Source organism: Pseudopipra pipra, chromosome 2 (assembly GCF_036250125.1).
Source record: "Pseudopipra pipra isolate bDixPip1 chromosome 2, bDixPip1.hap1, whole genome shotgun sequence".
In the NCBI taxonomy this organism is placed as follows: domain Eukaryota; kingdom Metazoa; phylum Chordata; class Aves; order Passeriformes; family Pipridae; genus Pseudopipra; species Pseudopipra pipra.
In genome coordinates, this window is record NC_087550.1 from 7,672,096 (window position 1) to 7,690,808 (window position 18,713).

The 18,713-nt window shown below is 50.0% G+C and overlaps 1 protein-coding gene across 3 annotated transcripts in view; it reads right to left on the minus strand.

Annotated features, from left to right (window-relative positions):
* Positions 1 to 516: 516 nt before the first annotated feature.
* SLCO2B1 (solute carrier organic anion transporter family member 2B1) overlaps positions 517 to 18,713 on the minus strand; it is a 41,236-nt gene continuing 23,039 nt past the window's right edge. For all 3 annotated transcript variants that reach the window (XM_064643881.1, XM_064643891.1, XM_064643887.1), the window contains 8 exons: positions 14,264 to 14,372; positions 10,367 to 10,531; positions 8,810 to 9,002; positions 7,755 to 7,914; positions 4,490 to 4,653; positions 2,813 to 2,877; positions 1,876 to 1,996; positions 517 to 1,081 (listed from right to left, as the gene is read on the minus strand). In XM_064643881.1, the coding sequence (XP_064499951.1) occupies positions 907 to 1,081; positions 1,876 to 1,996; positions 2,813 to 2,877; positions 4,490 to 4,653; positions 7,755 to 7,914; positions 8,810 to 9,002; positions 10,367 to 10,531; positions 14,264 to 14,372 (1,152 nt within the window). In that variant the 3' untranslated portion in view covers positions 517 to 906. The remainder of the gene's footprint in view (positions 1,082 to 1,875; positions 1,997 to 2,812; positions 2,878 to 4,489; positions 4,654 to 7,754; positions 7,915 to 8,809; positions 9,003 to 10,366; positions 10,532 to 14,263; positions 14,373 to 18,713) is intronic.

Here is an 18,713-nt window from a genome sequence, read left to right on the forward strand (position 1 = left end):
ATGGCTTCAACCTCCCTCTCTGATACTGCATCTCTGGGAAAAGTCCTGTCTTTGTCAAGCTGCAAACTAGGAAGAAGCCTAAACACTCAGGTGTTTTAGTAACCTCCTGTGATAAGCACTGAGAATCAGAAAATAAGTACTGATAACTCAAAAATAAGAGTTGTTGTTGTTGTTGTTGTTGTTGTTGTTGTTGTTGTTGTTGTTGTTGTTATTGCAAAATATGGCCCTGCTGGCAAAGTGCCCCAAGCCTGCAGGTACTGGAGTTTCTCCAGTTCCTTTTGATGTCCCCCCCTCCCCAGGATCCTCATCCCTGCCCCTCACCACCAAAGATTCAGCAGATGTGTAGGTTGGTCCTTGGAAAGGTCCACAGCCAGTGACAAAAATCCCAGCAATGTCAGGTGGAGCTGGATGAAGCCTTCAAGAAGAGAGACCATCTAACACCCCGAGAGGAAAGGCAATAAGCACAGCTGACATTCTGAGGGCAATGACAGACCATCACTCACAGAGATCTATGGGTTCAGTACAAAACCATTTCTTAAAAATGATTTATTGCTAAAAAAAAAAACCCTCACACACACAAAACTCTTCAGCTGTGTGGTTAATGTTCAGTGCTGGCATCACCAAGACTGTCAGCAGGAACAAATGCTTTGGAGGACATAAGTCCTGAAGGCTGCAGCATCCAAAGGTTACGGTGAGTGGAATAATCCATGTGAAGGAACAAGCTGCACCAGCGAGGTGGAAGAGGCAGAACAACGTATGGATGGACTCCCAGGGCAGTGCAGGAGGAGTTATTCCCACCCAGAAGATCAGGAAGCAGCCCCATGGTCCACCACCATTCACCCTTCACAGTTCAGGGGTGGGTGGCTTCACCTCCCCGGATACAGATCATGAGTCACCTTCTTGGTGTCACACTTTGGATTCCGGGGTCTTTGTGGACTTTCCTGCCAGCTTCTCCTTCTCTGGGTCTGCCTTTGTCTCTGCTGCCTTGCTGGCTTCCCTCTCCTGCTTCCTGAGGATCACGTACACAGCCACGAAGCACAGGAAGGCTCCCACCTCAAAGAAAAACTGGAGACCCAGGTACCTGTGGTGTGGGAACACAACAAATCAGAGTGGCCAGGGCATTGCCCTGGGCTTGAGGGTGGAAAGGACTTGACACAGCTACTGGTCAGAGAGTCATTCAATGATGAACCTGCCATGGGGATGGAATATCATCACCTAGAGCTCCTTCCCAGCCTCCTCACCATGCACAGGCTGCATTTGGTGTCTTCTGTGTGTCGAGTTGGGGTGTTTTATTGGAAGATGAACCCCAGGACACCAGTACTCAACGTCCCCAGGCCCCCTGCAGCACCTCACAGGCAGGTTTGGGGCTGGGCTGATCCCCACTGCTGCATTTCCCCCATGGAGAAGACACCAGGACAGGCTGCTTCTGTCTATCCATGTAAAAGGAGTCACCACAGCATCACAGCTCAGGTTGGGAGGGACCTCAAAAACCCATGTGGTCCAACCTTCCATGGGAAAAGGAGCCTGGGGGAGATTGTCTAGAGCTTTGTCCACTCTCATCTTGAAAGCCTCCAGTGAGGAGGACTCTACTGTGTCCCCAGGGAGGTTGTTCCAGTGAAGGATTGCAGGGGTTCTCCTGGAACTGGACCTCTGTGGGTTACAGCAGCAAGTTTGCACAGTCTCTGGTGGGGTTTGGGCCTGTGCCAGTGGTTTTCCAAACCATTCCTGGCCACTGCTGGGGGTTATCCTGGCCCAGGGGGTTGCGAGTGCCCCTGTTTGTTCACCAGCAATTTATCCCGTGTCAGAGGTGGGTGCCACGTTCCCCCTGGGTTTCCCTCTGCCCCCTCAGCCGTCCTGCTGCTGGGTCAGCTCTACCTTTGCCTGAAGAGGGTGTTGTCATAGTATCTGCAGGCTGCCTTCCTGTCACACCTCTTCTCCCACAGGATGCAGGTGGTGTCGATGGCGCTGCCATATAGGATAGGCCCCGGCATCCACGCTGGAAGCAGAGAGGGCTTGGTTATGCCAAGGGAGCTGCTCTGCTGGCACACACCCAAGCCTGGTGACTTCCCCGTGTGCTAAAGGGCTGGGAAGTGGCTCGGGATGGCCTTTGCTGTGGCCCATGAAGCCACTGGTCTTGCACAACATGCCAAGGCCTGGCTGTGTGTTTGCTCCCCATTGAGATGGAAGTTCTTTCTCATTGCTCATCCCAGGAATCACAGAATCATCAAAGCTGGATGAGACCTTCAAGATCTTCAAGTCCAACTGTCAACACAGCACCACCATAATCACCCCTAAACCATATCCAGGCACCTCTTGAGCACTCCCAGAGGCTGTGACTCCACCACGTCCCTGAGCAACTTATCCCAGTGCTCACCTCCTTCATGCCCTGAGCATTTATGCCCCTTTCCACCACTGCTGTGGCATGTTCTGGGAGCCTCCAGGTGAACATGTATTTTCACCATCAGAAAAATAATTAGTGGGATTACAGGACAAGGTTTGGAGCCACCCTGATGTGCTGGAGGCAAACACATCAATACCTACCCACAACTAAGGGCCAACCTCCTGAATCTAAAGGTATTTCCAGCTTCCTTTTATTTTATTAAATTATGTAATTTACCCCCATGGAAGTGCCTTGTCCCCTTCCCATGTGCAGCCCCCCAGACCCTGCAATGCAGCATCTTTCTCTGGCTTAGGACAGGTTTTGATTAGTCTGAATACACAGCACTCCTGCTGCATCAGGGATGAAATCCCTACAGACCTCCAAGAGCTGCCATTATTCTCCAGGATGGGTTTTTAACACATTTTAATTTACCTAAAACTCTCAGCAGCATGAACTGTATCCCAACAGCAAAGGATTTGTCTTCAGGCTGGATGCTCCTGAAAAACAAAAAGGAAAATTCGCCCTCTGGTCAATCCCACAAAGGTGGACGTTTCCCTCCCTGGCACAGCACCTCACCCAAAAAGTTGTCCTTCATCCCAGCCACCAAGGACCCCAGGGAGTTCCCATTTAGGTCAGCAAAGATGATGAGGTTTCATTCATTAGGGCCACACACTGACCACAGCTTTTCCTTGGCCTGAAAATCCTCCCTAAAAGACAGGGAGGAGCTCAGGTAAAGTATTTTTGCTTTTCATTTAAAGAATCCCCAGGAATAAAACACAAGCAACACAAGGGATGCTTTTTGTAACTGAACAAGGGATTTACATGCTGAGGAAGTGGCTGGTTTTGGGGTGGGAAGCCCCAGTGTCTATTTTGGTGGTACTCTAGTTTTCTGGAATCAATATTCCAGGCTGTGGTTCCTGCTGGTCACACATGGGAGAGGATTGGGTGGCAGAGGACATCCAGGTCATCATCCTCAGGGGACTCAGCTCCCCTTTCTTCTGGGACTGCCTGGAGCAGTCACAGCTTCGGCACTCAAAGTAAAAACAGATTTTTAACCACAGCTTTTCTCTAAAAAGCAACTGTTTGGAATGTTTCAACCACAGAAATGTGCTTGGAAGCATCATTTATAGACTAATACAAGGATTCCTCCATGGTTCTCCCCTCTCTTCCAGCACATTCCCAGGTCAGCTCACCCTGGGGTCCAGCTCCACTAGTCTGGGTCTCATGTTTAGGCTGTTGTTGCTGCCCCATAGGCACCTTTCCAAGGGGGTGGGAAGCTGGAGTCCTAATTGCCTCTTTGCCCTGGGAAGGGAGGCTGTATCCAAGCAAAGGAAGGTAATTAAACTTCTTAACTCAATACAGAGCTGCATTAAAATGAGCCAAAATACTGCTGAGCTAAATCAATGCCGAGTTAATGGTGCATCTCCCTGCTGAGGTACCAGCCATAGGTGGGGAGCAGGAATAGGATGGCTGCTGCCTCTGAAGGCTGTGCTGAGACCAGGAATGGGGCTGCTGAGGGCCATGTGGGGTTCCTGTGACCCTCATGGCCCTGTGGGTGGATGGAGATGCTGTGGTGTGACACCCACCAGGTGCTGCTCGGGTGTGACACCCACCATAGTGCCTTCCAGGAGCACCTGGCCACACAGCTCCATGGCAAAGCCTCCAGCAGCCTGAAGTCTCCACTTGCTGCTTAATTCTGCAGGATTCAGCAGCAATGGCCAAGGAGACCTTGGAAGAGCCTTTGTGGTGTCACAGCAGCAGGAACTCTGTCAGTGCAGGGTCTTCAAAAGCAAGTCTCAGCTTGGGGATACTTCTGATGTTTCTGTCCTGCCCAGCCATACCAGGGCTTGCCAGCAAAGCCCAGCCTGCTCCCATTCCCAGCTTGGAAGGTGGACATCCACATGCAGTGCCAGATGGCAGGAGCAGAGGCACCAACACATGCAGAATCCATGACAAAGCACCGTGAGGAACTGGGCACGAGGTGTAACACAGGGCTGTGGTTTAACCCTCAGCTGGAGAAAACCTTCCTCCTCAACCCAAGGACCCCCAACCATCACCTCTGGAGGCCTTTGCAGCTGCACCCAGGCCGTGACTGACCCAGCTGCTCACCTGAGGATGAGCATGAAGGACGGGGTGTGGGATGTGCTGGCGAGGATCCCGGCCAGGCAGGACAGGACCACAAAAGGCAGGAAGAGGTGGGAGCAGCCGGTGCCACAGGTCCCGGGAGTGGCAAAACTCCCGTATCTGGAGATGCAGCTGCAGTTGGTGTAGTTCTGGAAAGGGGAGAGAAAAGCCAGAGGCTGCTCATCTGAAGGTAGAAGGCAAAGCTGCCAGCTGCCATACTGAGGGTGTCTGTAACTAATTAGTGGTAATTAGCGGTAATTAGCACTCAGGGACACCTCTCTTCCAGTGCCCAAAGGGGCTCCAGGAGAGCTGGACAAGGGACTGAAAGACAGGACAAGGGGGAAAGGCTTCCCACTGCCAGGGAGCAGGGTTACATGGGATATTGGGAAGGAATTCTTTGCTGTGAGGGTGGTGAGGCCCTGGCACAGGTTGCCTGGGCTCTGTCACCTGTACCCAAGTTGTGTCCTGCAGGGAGACCCCTCATGCAGGGACTGTGTGCAGGGCAGAGCTCCAGCCAAAGCCAGAGCCCAGGCTCAGAGGAGTCTTAAATCAGAAAACACTTACAAGGGGAAAATATAAAACCTCACCTTTGAGAGAGGGTCATAAATAACTGGCAGAGCCTTAGCAAAGGGAAGATGCCTCGAGGTGATGGATGAGGATTTTTTTCCTTTTCTGCATTTTTTAGTTCCAGTTCTCTCCTTTTTTTTTTTCTTTTCATTTTCAGAAGTGACTTTTAAATAAAATCAGCATGATCTTGTGGTTGCACAGTTTTACAAAGGGGTGGCAGTTTGTAGAAGGCTGATCCCAGAGGCAGGAGCAGCTCAGGGTCCCCCAAAACCCTGTTCCTGCAGCACTACCTGCAGAGTGGCTTTGTGACCACAGGGAACTGCTCCCGGCTGAGAGCGTGGGGGGAGAGTTAGGATGAAACAAAATCCCTCCTCCCACCTCTAGCAAAGAGGATTCAATATTTGAAATGAACATGGGGATTCATCTTCTTCAGCTACCCGAAAAGGACTAAACCAAACTCATCCTTCGGGCTCCTTCTGCAGCCATGGAGGGAGAGGTGGGTCTGCAGAGGACCCCTCACAGATAAGTGAGAGCTGGGGCGAATTTGGGCCCAAGCAGCAAACAAAAAAGCAATCAGATAAATAAAAACTCGCTCCATCTGTGTCACCACCACCTTCTACAGAGAATCGGGGTCACCACACTGAGGGGACTCGCACAAAGCCAAGTGCAGACAGAGGGCTGGGGATGAAGGCTCTGCCCCTTTCATTCCAAACCCCAGAGGACTGTATAGCAGGGAGCATGACCCCAGCTGCAAAACCCTCTGAGCAGAGGGCACAAACCACAAAGTCTCTGGGGGGTCTGTCCCTGGGAGATGCACTGTCTGGGCAGCAGTGCCACAAGGCTGATGCAACACTAGGGCTGGGAAAAACCACCTGGGGAGAGGAGAACAACCCAAGAGGAGCCTTGAAACCAGGGCTGTGGCTTCTGGCACACAGCCAGGCCAGGGTTTTTCAGGGTCAAACATCACCAAAGCACCATTTAGAAATTGTTTTCTTGAGAGAAAGCAAGTCCCAGCTGGGACCTTGTTGGACTCTAAATTCTGGGATGTGTGCTGACCAGCTCAGATCTGACCTGGCTGGCAGCTGATCCCACCCATGACTGCAGACAGGGAGAGCTGAGGGGGCACAGAACCCAGGAGAGCCCTGTGGCAATGGAGATTCCAGCAGGGAGAGCTTCCCAGGGAAGTCCTTGTAGCCACCTCACTTCAACAGGTCACACTGCACCCAACCAAACAGCAAAGCACTTACAGGTTGTCAATGCAAGGTCCTACTCCTGAATAAAATTTGGAGGTTCCTGCTGCTGCCCATGGAATTTGGGGATATCAGCTGATGCAAACAGCAAATGGCTTTCAGCATCCAAGAACTTTAAAAGGAGTCAAAGCAAGGCTCCTCTGGAAGGGCTGCAGCAAAGTCGAGCACACAACTGTAGGTTTTTCTGCACACTGGGAGGGTTTCTGGAAACCCTAGGACACGGAAAGCAGCAGACAATGAGTGCCACGGGTCTCTGCCCTGGCAGAGAGGCTGCAAATGGTAAGAAAAGTGTAAAATTTCCAACAAAACAGGTGCTGGAAGAATGCCATAAACGCAATAATGTCTTTTTTCCTTTCATTCAACAGGTAATACCTGAAAGGAAGAGCTGATGCTGGCTTTGCCAAGTAGTGTTGGCGTGGCACCATCAGAGGAGCCCTGGTTTTGCTGTAGGCTGTGGCTACACATAATTATAGGATTAATGGATGGGGACACACTGAGGAGAACAGGATGTCAAAGGGCTGGAGGCATCTTTGAGCAAGAAAAAAGCAGCTGAAAAGGATCTGCTGCACAAAAGGCAGGCCCGGGGATGCAGAAAAGCACATCTGGGACTAAGCTCTGGCAGAAAACATAATTGTTATTAAAATGAAGAGCTGTTAATTAACAAAATGCTGCTAACTGCCCAGACAGTCCCATGCTGCCAGTATATCCTGTGCCAAGAACACAGCAGGAAACTACTCATCCTATATGGATTGCTAATGATTTTCCAGGTATTCAAAGCACTCAGAGCTGCTCCCTGAGGCAAATCCTCTTGGGAGAGCAGTTTGGGTGACACCTGGTGCAAGACACCGAGGTATGTGACAGTGGGCACCTCCTGTATGGATATTTTCCCTTCATAACCCCAGAAAAAAGAGGAAGCACATGGATTCCATCCAGTTCCAGGGAACTTCAGGTATGTGGTGCCTAAATTGGGATCCTGGTTTTGGGAGGTGCCTATTCAAGGATGGGGCAAATCACAGCAGTATAAGGGGCATCCACAGACTTGGGGTCATGCAAAGTGCTCTGCTTGGCCTTCCCATCCTGCACATCCTCCTGTCCCACCACAGGAGACACAGTTCAGGAAGGTGACCTTCCTGGTGACCATTTGGGGAGGAGGGGAAAGCAGAAGGTCTTTGCACCTTCCATGGAAAAAGTCCACTCGAGGAAGGAAGCCAGGGTTTGGGAAGCAAAACCTTCCCTTGGGGGTCAGGTGAGTGTGAAAGGACACCTAAAATATTGGATGCCTCAGAGGTTTCTCCTTGCTGTTTTGCCCAACCTTCCCTGCACATTCCACAGAGATCACACAGAGTTTGTCGAACACTAACAAACACCACTAATTGCCAGTGCCTTGGTCATCTCTCCTCAGCCATCCCACATGCACAGTGGGAATGACTCACCAGGACTATGTTGGTGTCCTCCTGGATGTTCACAGCCCTGCAGCCAGCAGAACAAGGCGAGGTGTACTCGATGGAGTTGGAGCCACAGATGGGGTTATAGGCCTTCTCGGGGCAGTTGCACTGCAGGTTACACTCCAACTCGTGGTGCCCAAATTCAGAGCTGCAGCAGGGAGAAAATATTAATGCAAAGTACTGAGCATCACTAATATGCATCTTGCATAGAAAACATGCCACATGTACATTGAGATTAGCAAAAAACCCCTTGATTGCTCAACCAAACCTTCCCCATACGTGAGTGGGGAAATTCCACTGTAACCCCCCAAGGCTTTGCTCTGCCTGGGCAAAGCATCTTGACCACAAATGGTCAAGGCAGTCACCCACTTCCCTCATATTTGGTCCCAAATGTGGGGGTTTGGGGTACTTGCAACATTCTGAGCTCCCCACTGAGGGCCAGGACCAGGTTCCACCAAAACCAAAGACACTGGACGTGTGGATTCACAGAAACTTAGATCAAGCCTTGAGGGAAGACAAGAAGCTCCTACCCACGTTGTAGCTGCACAAGGAAGCAGCCACAGCTTTGAAGGTGTGATCCCAGGGCTGGCCCCTGCCCAAATTATTCACGGGTGCGTAACTTGCTCTGCTTTACAAGATGGAATTTTAATCCTGTGCTGTTTGTGCCAAAAATGTGTTTACTTCGGGTTCCATGTTACACTTGTTCTTCAGTAGGAAATCCCACCAACTGGACTCTTACAACTCTGTTCCTAAATATCTTTATGTTAAAAAGGTTTTAATTCTAAGGAGATAAAGCTCAAATGACCCCATGCGTGGGATAAACTAAAAATATATTTTCTGCCCTAAACTTGAGGATGCAGTGGATTCAGTGTTTATCCACAATAATTTCTAGCCTTATTTTATCACAATTAAATATTTCTCCTGAGGGAATAAACATATTTCTGGGCATTCTGCTTAACTCACACCTCCCCCTCGAGGAATGCACCTGGATTGGGGTGTGCCCACAGCCCTGGGAGTGAGCTGCCCATGCCCATGCCTGGTACCTGTCGCTGTAGGTGACACCCGCGACCTTCTGTGTGGGGCAACCAAGGAAGAGGAGGGGGAAGGCCACCAGCAGGCACAGGAGCATGCCCAGGACACACATGGCACTGCACTGCCTCAAGGACATCTGGAACCGCTTCAGGATGGCACCGCCCACCACGATCCCCACCATTGCCCCCGGGATGTTCACAGCACCTGGGGAAAGGCAGGTCAAGGAATCACAGAGTCACAGAACAGTTTGGGTTGGGAGGGACCTGAAAGATCACCTTGTTCCAAACCCCTGCCATGGGCAGGGACACGTTCCACTAGCTTTGGAAGGTTGCTTCAAGCCCCATCCAACCTGGACACCTTGAACACTTCCAGGGATAGGGCAGCCACAGCTCCTCTGGGCAACCTGTGCCAGGGCCTCCCCACCCTCACAGCCAACAATTCCTTCCTAATATCCGATCTAAAGCCATTCCCCCTTGTCCTATCATCATATGTTGTTTTCCATCCTCTGAGCCATCTCAGTCCCTTCACACAGCAAAGGCCCAGAAGATTTGCTGTTGAAGTTCTATTTTTCAGCACAGGTGATCCAGAAGGGACCAAGGTTTTTGCAGGGACTGGTGAAATAATGCTACAAAAAAGCTGCTTTTCAAACCCAGCAGGATCTCACAGCAAACTGGCTGCCTTATGTACCCATGGATGGGAGATGTAGGGAGCAGTGGGAAGCTGTGCTTCACCCAGAAACTGTGACTTTTCAGTGTAGACAGGAGGAAACACCAAGTAAACCTAAAATGTTTAATTTTCACACAGTGCGGGATTGTCACCCTTGTAAAACTGTGAAGGTTTCCACCACAGTCTTGGTGTTCTGCAAACCCCATTTTTACAATGGGAGCCCAAAGTTCAGCTCCAGAAGTGCAAACTCTTTTAATTCAGCAAAGAACCAATGGGGAGGCTGCTTTCAGCCCATAAATACCCTGCAAGGAAGGAATTTTCAACTACAGAAAGCTTTTTAATCTATCAGAAGGCAGCAAAGCAAGATTTGGTGGAGGGAACAAAGGGTAGGGAAGTTCATCCATGAAATACAGAGAGGGTAAATCAAGACTGGGAACAGCTCAGCTGGGCAGGACACAACTGCTTCAGCATTTAACCTTCCTGCCTGTGTTAAGCCAAGGGTGGTGGGCTTTGCCAGCCTGCTCTGCTCACTTTCTTCTGATTTATTTGTTGCACACCTCAGATTGTTAACCCAACGATGGATGTGAAGTAATCCCTGATACAGAACACGCAGAATTCACATCTGATGTTTCCCTGCTCCCTCGATGCAGTGAGTTCCCTTCCTCTCCTTGATTACAGAGAACAGCTTTAGATAACACACATTTCTCCAGGTCTTAAAATATCCCAGCAAGCTCAGGCTGCAGTGGAAAGGAAGGAAAGCAAGCAGATAGGAGCTGAGCAAGTGTATGGGCAAGGACCTCGTGCCACGTCTGTCTGTGGGTCATGGAAGGAGACCAGCAGCTCCAGAGGAATTCTTTGTAATTTCCACATCATTTTTTTAAGGAGTGCTCAGCAACACTTACCAATGATCATGTTGGCAAAGGATGCTGTGAGGGAAAACTGTCTCTCCAGGAACTTGCCCATGAACGTTGCTAAACCAGCAACCATGGCAGAGATGTTGACCTGAGCCAGCACCACCAGCAGGTAAACGGGGTGACGCAGGTTCCTCAACAGCACCAGAGGAAAACCTGAAAGGAGAAGGGCAAAGCTGTTGCATACAGAGCAGGGGTACAGCAAAATATTAATCCTAGAATCATAGAAAGGCTCGGGGGGGAAGGGACTGTAAAGCTCATCTCGTTCCCTGGAGCTTTCTGGCAGAGCTTCTGCTAACACAAACACAAGAGGAGATGGGAAGTCATTAAAAGTTAATTTATTTGTTTGCTGCGGTTGCAATTTCAATGTCCTTTTTGTTTCAATCATAAAAAATGCAATTTTTCTTTGTTTACAGGCAAGAAACACTCCAGCAAATTCCCCTGTGGCTGAACCCTGGAGAAAGAGGGATCTTCAGCCTGCTTGGCAAAGACAGACACCCCGGGGGAATCAGGGTGCCCAGTGCTGACATCCTCCAGCTGGGAGGCTGGAATTGTCCATCCTGGAGTGATTTCTCCTTTGTGACACCCCAAACCCACTTTGCTGCTGTTGCTCCCCCTGAGCCATTGCCTCCCCCCTGTGCTCCCTGCCTGGCTTTGCAAAGGGCAACTTCCAGACAAACAGATGACGAGTTTCCCAGATGAGGGCTCGGAAAGCCAATATGCTGGAGCAGAGATAAGGAATTAACAGGGAGGATTAATGCAAGGGCCTGCCATAAATTAATAGTGTTAACTCTTAGCAGCTCCCAAACAACTGGGACAATCTTTCTATCTGCTCCAGCACAGCAGCTCTGGGAGAACTATCTGGTGCTTTTCTGGGAGGTGCCCCAAGCTGTGTGTTTATTTTAGTTGTCCTAAATGTTATGTGAAGAGCAAAAGGACCCTCTGTGGATGCAGCAGGGTCCTCCAAATCCACAGGCTAAGCTCCTGTTCATGGGAGTGTTGCCTCTCCAGCTCAGCACTCTGCTCTCAGGGTCAGGCAAGCAGCCAAAAATGTTGGGGAGTAGCAAAAGCAGGTCATTAGAGAGGGTCCAAGCATGCAAGACTTGGTCAAGGAGCCTAAAATACTGACCCACTGGAGAGCTGAGAGGGCAGCAGGCAGCTGGAGAGGGAATGGGCTGTTAGACTAACGTGAACCCAAGAGGGGAGGTGGTTTTTCTCCTAACTATCACTAAAATCCTGATTTTTGAAGCATATTCCAGCCATACTGCAAATATGAAACCTCAATTGAGACCTCCTGCGAGCTAATCCAGCTTTTTCTGGAAGTTGGTGGGAATCTTCCACCAAAAAGCTCTTTTCCCCAGAGTTTTTGGCCTTTTCAATCAAACTATGCCCCCTCTGCCACCTCAGATCAGAGCTAAAAAGTACAACGCTGAGCAGGTCACAGGAAGATTTCTTTCCTCCTCCTCATGACTAATTGGATCTCCCTCCCAGCTCCAGGGAGGAAGCTGGGCAGATATTAAAAGCAAGTGGAAACTGTACAATAATAATCAAAAAATGTCTTTGAAACTGTCTGTAGGGACCATAAGAGTAACAAACAAGTCACAAGCACAGTGTTCTAAATGCTCTGAAGATCACCTTTAATGGATTAATTCCCAGTGTGTGCCACAGAATCTGCACGTCCTCCCGGGTGTTTTCAACAGAAGCCTGGAAATTAGCAATGGAAATTACTCCAGGCTGGCTAAATCCTAGTTTTTTCATTACTGTGAGCAGATCCAATGCCTGCAAAAGGAGCACCTTGTGAGTGTGAGGAGCAGGGTGCAAGCCAGTGTCACATCTTTCCCCACAGAGCTCTGGCTTTCCTAGATTTGGAGAACTCCAGGCAGCAGAGCCTGCTCCCTTCTGGGGCAATCGACCTCCTTGCTTGGAAATGCCTTTGCCTGAGCATTTATCCTGTCCACAGCTCCATCCTCTTATTGCTGACTGGGGATGGAAAAGCCCTTCCTGTCCTTGAGGTAGAGTTTCCAGGGCTTTGCAAACTGCTCATCATACCTTGCTCCAGAGAGATTCACAGCCCAGAGAAAGGGACACCCTGAAGAACCTCCTGGGATGGGCTCTAACTCATCCTTGGTTTGTTTACCATACTTGGCAAAAAAATCCCACAACCCTGATTTTGCTGTCTACTTGTCCCCATGTGCCACAGGACATATGGCAAAATGCTTCCTTTTCATGGAATGGTTTGGGTTGGAAGAGACCTTAAAGATCATCCCATTCCACCCCCCTGCCATGGCCAGGGACACCTTCCACTAGCCCAGGTTGCTCCTGCCTGGCCTTGAACACTTCCAAGGTGATTCAGGATGGAAAATCTCCAAATGCTGTTTTCATAAATTAGTTTGTAATTTAAAAAAAAAAGAGAGAAGAAACAAAACAAGCAGGAGAGTGACAAAATGGGAAGCAAAAATCTTTAGACTTCACTCGAATTGTCCCCATCTCAGCACCACACATACTACCCACCACCCAGTTTCTGGCTCTAAGAAAGGGGTTTGTATCAGAGATCCTGGTGATTTCAGCAAAATTGCTCTCTTGACAGAAAATAGACACTGTTTCTCTCAGAACTGGGTTTGAGGGGATAAATTCTCAGAAATAATGAGTTTTGAGCACAGCCCTGACACAACAACTCAGATACAAGCTCCAAGCCAAACCTGCAGCTCCAGCAGAGGTGGGATAGCTCCTTCTCTCTCCACCCAGTGGCAGGGAGCTCATTTTTATTCATGTTTCAGAGGCAAAGTGTCAGTGTGAAAGTCCCATCTGAGCACTATAAATCTGTTCCCATGCAATTGCTTCCTAAACACAGGTTTTCTAAATGACAGTGCCCCAAGGTCGGGGGGGAATAACCCCCTGCCTGACTCCCCTAATTGAGCATTAGGCCAGAGAGCAGCAGAATAAAAACCTGCCCACGCTCATCTGGCTGTGTCTGCCCTGCACTGACCTTCAGAACACAGACAATTTCCAACAAATTAAAGGGACAATATTCAGGAAATATGGAGGAAGCTGACACAGACTGACTTCAGAAGGCCACTTCTTATAAGTAATTACCAAAGTGCAGAGTATTTCCTTCAAAAAACACCCAACTCAACCTTTAGCAGTTGCCTCCCCAGACTAAAGCCCAGCTCAAAGTCTTCAGCACAAAGAGCTCACTCATTCCTAAACAAGTTAATTGCAGTGGATTACTGGATTCTGACCACCCTTCTGCTTTTAGCTGCTCAGACCCTGTCTCCAGGCAGTGCCAGCCACCCTCGGTGGGACAGGAGGTCAGCCTGGCTTGAATACTGTCACCAGCCTTTATGAGGGGGTTTGGAGAGGTTTTTTGAGGATGAAAAGTTGCCAGTGCTGCTGTGGGTGTGATTCCTGCTGTGCTCTGAGAACTGAGCAAGAGCAGCTGGATGCACTCAAGCTGCAAAACCCCTCCAGCGGAAGGGGGTCCTTCTCTTCCCATGGCTCTGCTCCAGGCTCACAGGTTGCATCCCTCTTTCCTGCCTGGATCTGGGCTCTGATGAGATTTTGGCCTCTGTTTCCTGCCCACCTGAGCCATAAAGCATAGACTCACAGAAGGGTTCGAGCTGGAAGGGACCTTAAAGGTAATTTTGTTCCAGCCCCTCTGCCACGGGCAGGGACACCCTCCACTATCCCAGATTGCTCCAAGCCCCGTCCAGGGAACCCAACAGTGTGCCTAAGTTGCATCTTGAGGGGTTCCCAAGGAGGTGGGCTGAGCACAGGGAGGAATATCCCTCTTTCCTACCAGCATTGCAGCCCACGGCACATCCCACTGCTCATCCTCTGTGCCGGCACAGGAGCCCTGTCCGTGTGGGAGGGGGGAATTCTCACACTTACGTTTGATGAACTCGCCCAGAGAGAGGTTCTCTGTGTGTTCAGGCCTCGCCCTGAGCTGGCTGAGCGTGTCCTCCTTCTTCTTGCTGCCACTCTCCTTCCCACTCACCACCTGGGGGCAGAGGACAGGCTGTCACTGCACAGATCATGCCAGACTTTCCCCTGAACTCACTTCTCCTCTCCCAAATCCCTGCAGACACCAGATCGTGCTTCTTGCCGATGGAGTTTGCAACGTTCCTGGGCTTGGCCATCACTGTCCGTGTCCACACTGTCAGAATTCCAGTGGGGCTGAAAGCATCCATATATCCATGTTACAGGAGCACGGAGCTTCCCCACCTTTCCCAACAGGAATGGATCACACTTCATCAATGCCAAGCTGTGGCATTACCCAGCTGTGTGGGTCAGCTCCCAGGAATATGGAAATCCAAGAGGTGTAAACCTTTGCAGTGGGAAAGTTGGATATCCTTAGGGAGATGGGTTTCCTCCCCAGAGGTTCTTTTTTACCTCTGAGTGTGGGGAGGGAACAGCCATAAGAACCCAAAGGGTGACACACCTGGATCTCCACCCAGCCTTCAACCAGTCTGAACACTGGTTTCGGGTGGAGGATGAGCAGGTCCCCTGTACCTCTGGGTGCAACAACCGGGTGTGCAAGTGCCCTCTTACAGCAAGGAGAGAGGCAGCAATTTTAAGGGGGAACAAATCCAGGCAAGAAGGAGGTCTGGGATGGAGGCAAAATGTTTTTCACCTCCCAGAGGCTGCCCAGGGCAGTGGGGGAGGCCCCATCCCCAGAGGGATTTAACAGCCTTGTGAACATGACACTTGGGGACACGGGTTAGTGGTGGCTTTGTCTGTGCTGGGGGAATGGTTGGACTGGGTGGTCTCTGAGTGCTTTTCCAACCTAAACAATTCTGTGATTCTATAGTTCTGTGTCCCAGAGCCACCTGGAGCAGGGATGTACTGGCAGGAACAGGGAGCAGCCACTGACTCCTGACCTCTCCCAGCCCCTTTTAATTCTTCTTCTGCTCCTGGAAACTTCTTCTGGATTCAAGCAACTCCTCCTCCTTTAGTTCTTTTAATTTCTTTTAGCCACACTGAAGCATGTTGCCACTATCCCAGGATCATGGAAGATCACCCAGTTCCACCCCCTGCCATGGGCAGGGACACCTTCCACTAGTTTTGGAAGGTTGCTCCAAGCCCCATCCAACCTGGACACCTTGGACACTTCCAGGGATGGGGCAGCCACAGCTTCTCTGGGCAACCTGTGCCAGGGCCTCACCACCTGGATCTTGGAGTGCTTGGAGCATCCAAGGTCCTTTGTAGCCTCACTAGATTACAGCCTGCAGAGGCAAGTGTCCAACATCCCATGGCATCCTTCCCCCATCAGCCAGCGGAAGCCAAGGGAGTGGAGGATTTCTTGGATGAACTTCTGCAGGCTGCAGCCTACTCTGCAGGCTTTTAGGGGAATCACTGGACCAGAGGGCATTAATTAGTTTAGATGTGCTACTGTGCATGAGTAACAGCAGAAGGGGTTCAAGCAAGAGTGTGGTTTTCATGGAAAACCACAGAGTATTTCCAGACAGAGCCAACAGCCTCAATTCTGACATCCCCCACTGGCTCAGCAGCAGCTTTGCTGCAGCTCCCAGCACAGATCTGAGCTGGACAAATGAGTTCATTCAACAGCAATTAATGTTCTTAATGGACAGAAAGAAATAGGCAGCTCTTGGGCTAAAATGATCTCTTTTGCCCTGAAACCCAGCCTGGTTATTAAACACCAGAGAGGGCAAAGTGCCTGTGCTGCAAGTGCCACGTTCCCTTTTTGAAGGCAAAAGTGATGAAACCCCTTTCCTGTTTTTTTTTAATGCTGGAGCTCAGGGTTTAATACATTTTTCAAATGCACAGATAAAATCCAGCTCTCCCGTTCACTTTTCAATTAGTTACAAGGTCTCTTCTCTCTGCTCTGAAGCTGCAGCGTTTTCCAAAAATACATTCAAGCTGTTACTGACTGTGGCTTTCTCAGCTTCCACCTGATTATACTTCAGGGAGTCAACAGCCTGTACATCCAGAAAACAAACCAAATTCCCCCAAATTCTCCAGTCTGGGATGTCTCTGTGTGAGTGTGACCCTTGCAAATGGGATTTCTGCGCTGGCTCAGCACCCACCCCAGGAGCAGCTGCTCCCTGCACATGGAGCAAAGCCCTCCTGGAGGAGGAATACTCCTCTTCCCACACTGGCTTGGCCCCTGCTATATTTTTTTGCTGCCTGAAAAGATCAGGAAATGCCTTCCTGTGGGATGAAGGACAGCAGCAATCCTGCCTGCTTGCTGTGGATGATGCTGGAATGATGCTGGCTGTACCATCAGGGATGCTCGAGCCCTGCAAGGATGATGTACATCATGCCAAGGAGAAACAAACTGAGCTTTGCAAAATGCCCCCACACTTGGATTTTTCCGGATGATTCCTTAAAGGACTCCGTTTCCTAGTGCACCTGATGTTTTTGCAATGGGATTTTTAACTGTCTGAAAGATTTTGCCCAGAGAAGCTGTGGCTGCCTCATCCTTGGAAGTGTCCACGGCCAGGCTGGATGGGGCTTGGAGCAACCTCAGCTAGTAGAAGGTGTCCCTGCCCATGGCAGGGGGCTGGAATGGATGAGGTTTAAGGTCCCTTCAACCCAAACCATCCTGTGATTTTCTATCACCATTACTTCCACCCTCCTGGGGGATGGAGGAGGCAGACACGCTTGTGAGGAAGGAGGATGAAGCTCCCACACACTTTGCATTAGGAAGAGCATCCCTAACCTGACCCTGACCTGGGGAAACCCTCCATTTCCCTGTACAGACATGGATAAATCAGGTATGACTGACTGGCTTTGCAGGAAAGGATAACAAAGGCAGCTTCCCTGCTCTCACCCACCTGCTCTTGCACCTGCAAGAAGGGCAGCCAGAGGTGCCAGCAGCCTGGTTTTATCCAAATTCACCACTGGAAACAGGGATAAATGACCTGCTCTGTGACAGAGAGGTATTCTTTGTTTAATTTGAGGTGTCTGCAGAGTTTCCCTCTGGCTGTGCAGAACCTGGCACTCCCAGCTCAGTGAAAAGTAAGGTCAGATAAGTTATTTTCATGTTAAACAAACAAAATGTAAAACCTCACAGCTTGGAAAAGAATTATTTTCCTCTTGACAAGGTCATACTCCCTACAAACACTTCATTATGGCTCTTCCAGCAGGTGTGGGTCCCACCAGGGACCCTATTTCCTGGAGTGTTAAAATAACCAGCCGAGGGGCACCTTGCTCCCATGAAATGGGATGAGTATTTTTAGCTGCTGTTTGTGCCTGTCTTTAAAGCTCCCTGGGGAAAATCTTAACATACAGACCAGCCCATTCCTTTCCTGTGTCCTGCCTCTTGGCCCCCTCTTTACTCTCCAGATGATGCCTTGTATTTCTAGGCTGCCTTTGGTGGTGTTTTAGGAGCTTTAATGAGGCATCATAGAGCAAGGTTTTCAGAAAAATACCCCCATTTTCAGTACGTATAGGAAGGCTGGAGAGGGACTTTTTGCAAGGGCATGGAGTGACAGGACAAGGGGGAATGACTTCCCACTGCCAGAATGCAGGGTTAGAGGGGATAGTGGGAAGGAATTCTTCCCTGTGAGGGTGGGGAGGCCCTGGCACAGGTTGCCCAGAGAAGCTGTGGCTGCCCCATCTCTGGAATCGTCCAAGGCCAGGTTGGACGGGGCCTGGAGCAACCTGGGCTAGTGGAAGGTGTCCCTGCCCATGCAGATGACAGGAGGTGGAATGGGATGGGGTTTAAGGTCCTTCCCAACCCAAACCATTCTGGGATTCTGTGAAATGAGAAGAGAGTGAGAAACATCTCCAGGACCATCTCTGCATAAGCATATATGGAAGGAGTTACGTGTGATGTGAGGAAGAACTGAAGATGGTGCTTCCAGCAGGCCCTGCTGCACCACTGGAAATCACATCCAGACTGGTCCAGCACTGGGCAAACCAGCCTGTGGATGGGATGGGTTGGTTACAAGCAGAGCTGCTGGGATGGAGAAACAGCAGAGGATCAGCAGCTTCCCTGACCCAGCCAAGGAAGGCTTTCCATAACCACTCCAATATAGCAATGATTGGGAGAATGTTTAATCAGGATTAGGGACAGAATAACTAACTAATGACTGAAATGTAGACTGGAGAATGGACAGAGCTCTGCAACATGCAGGGAAATCAGGTTTTGAAACCTCCTAGCAGTGAGGCTTAGGAGGAAAGCACTGGTGAGGTGACCTGATATCCAGAGAGGGTTGTGTGACAACAAACTGGAGCCACCAGGGCTTGGACATGACCAGGACATGTAAACCTATAAAAATCCCAAACAATCCATCAGAGCTTTGTCACAAGACATCTGTCTGCAGATGCCAAGTGCTGATATTGTAGGGGAAGTGTATGCAGATGTTTGGGTTTG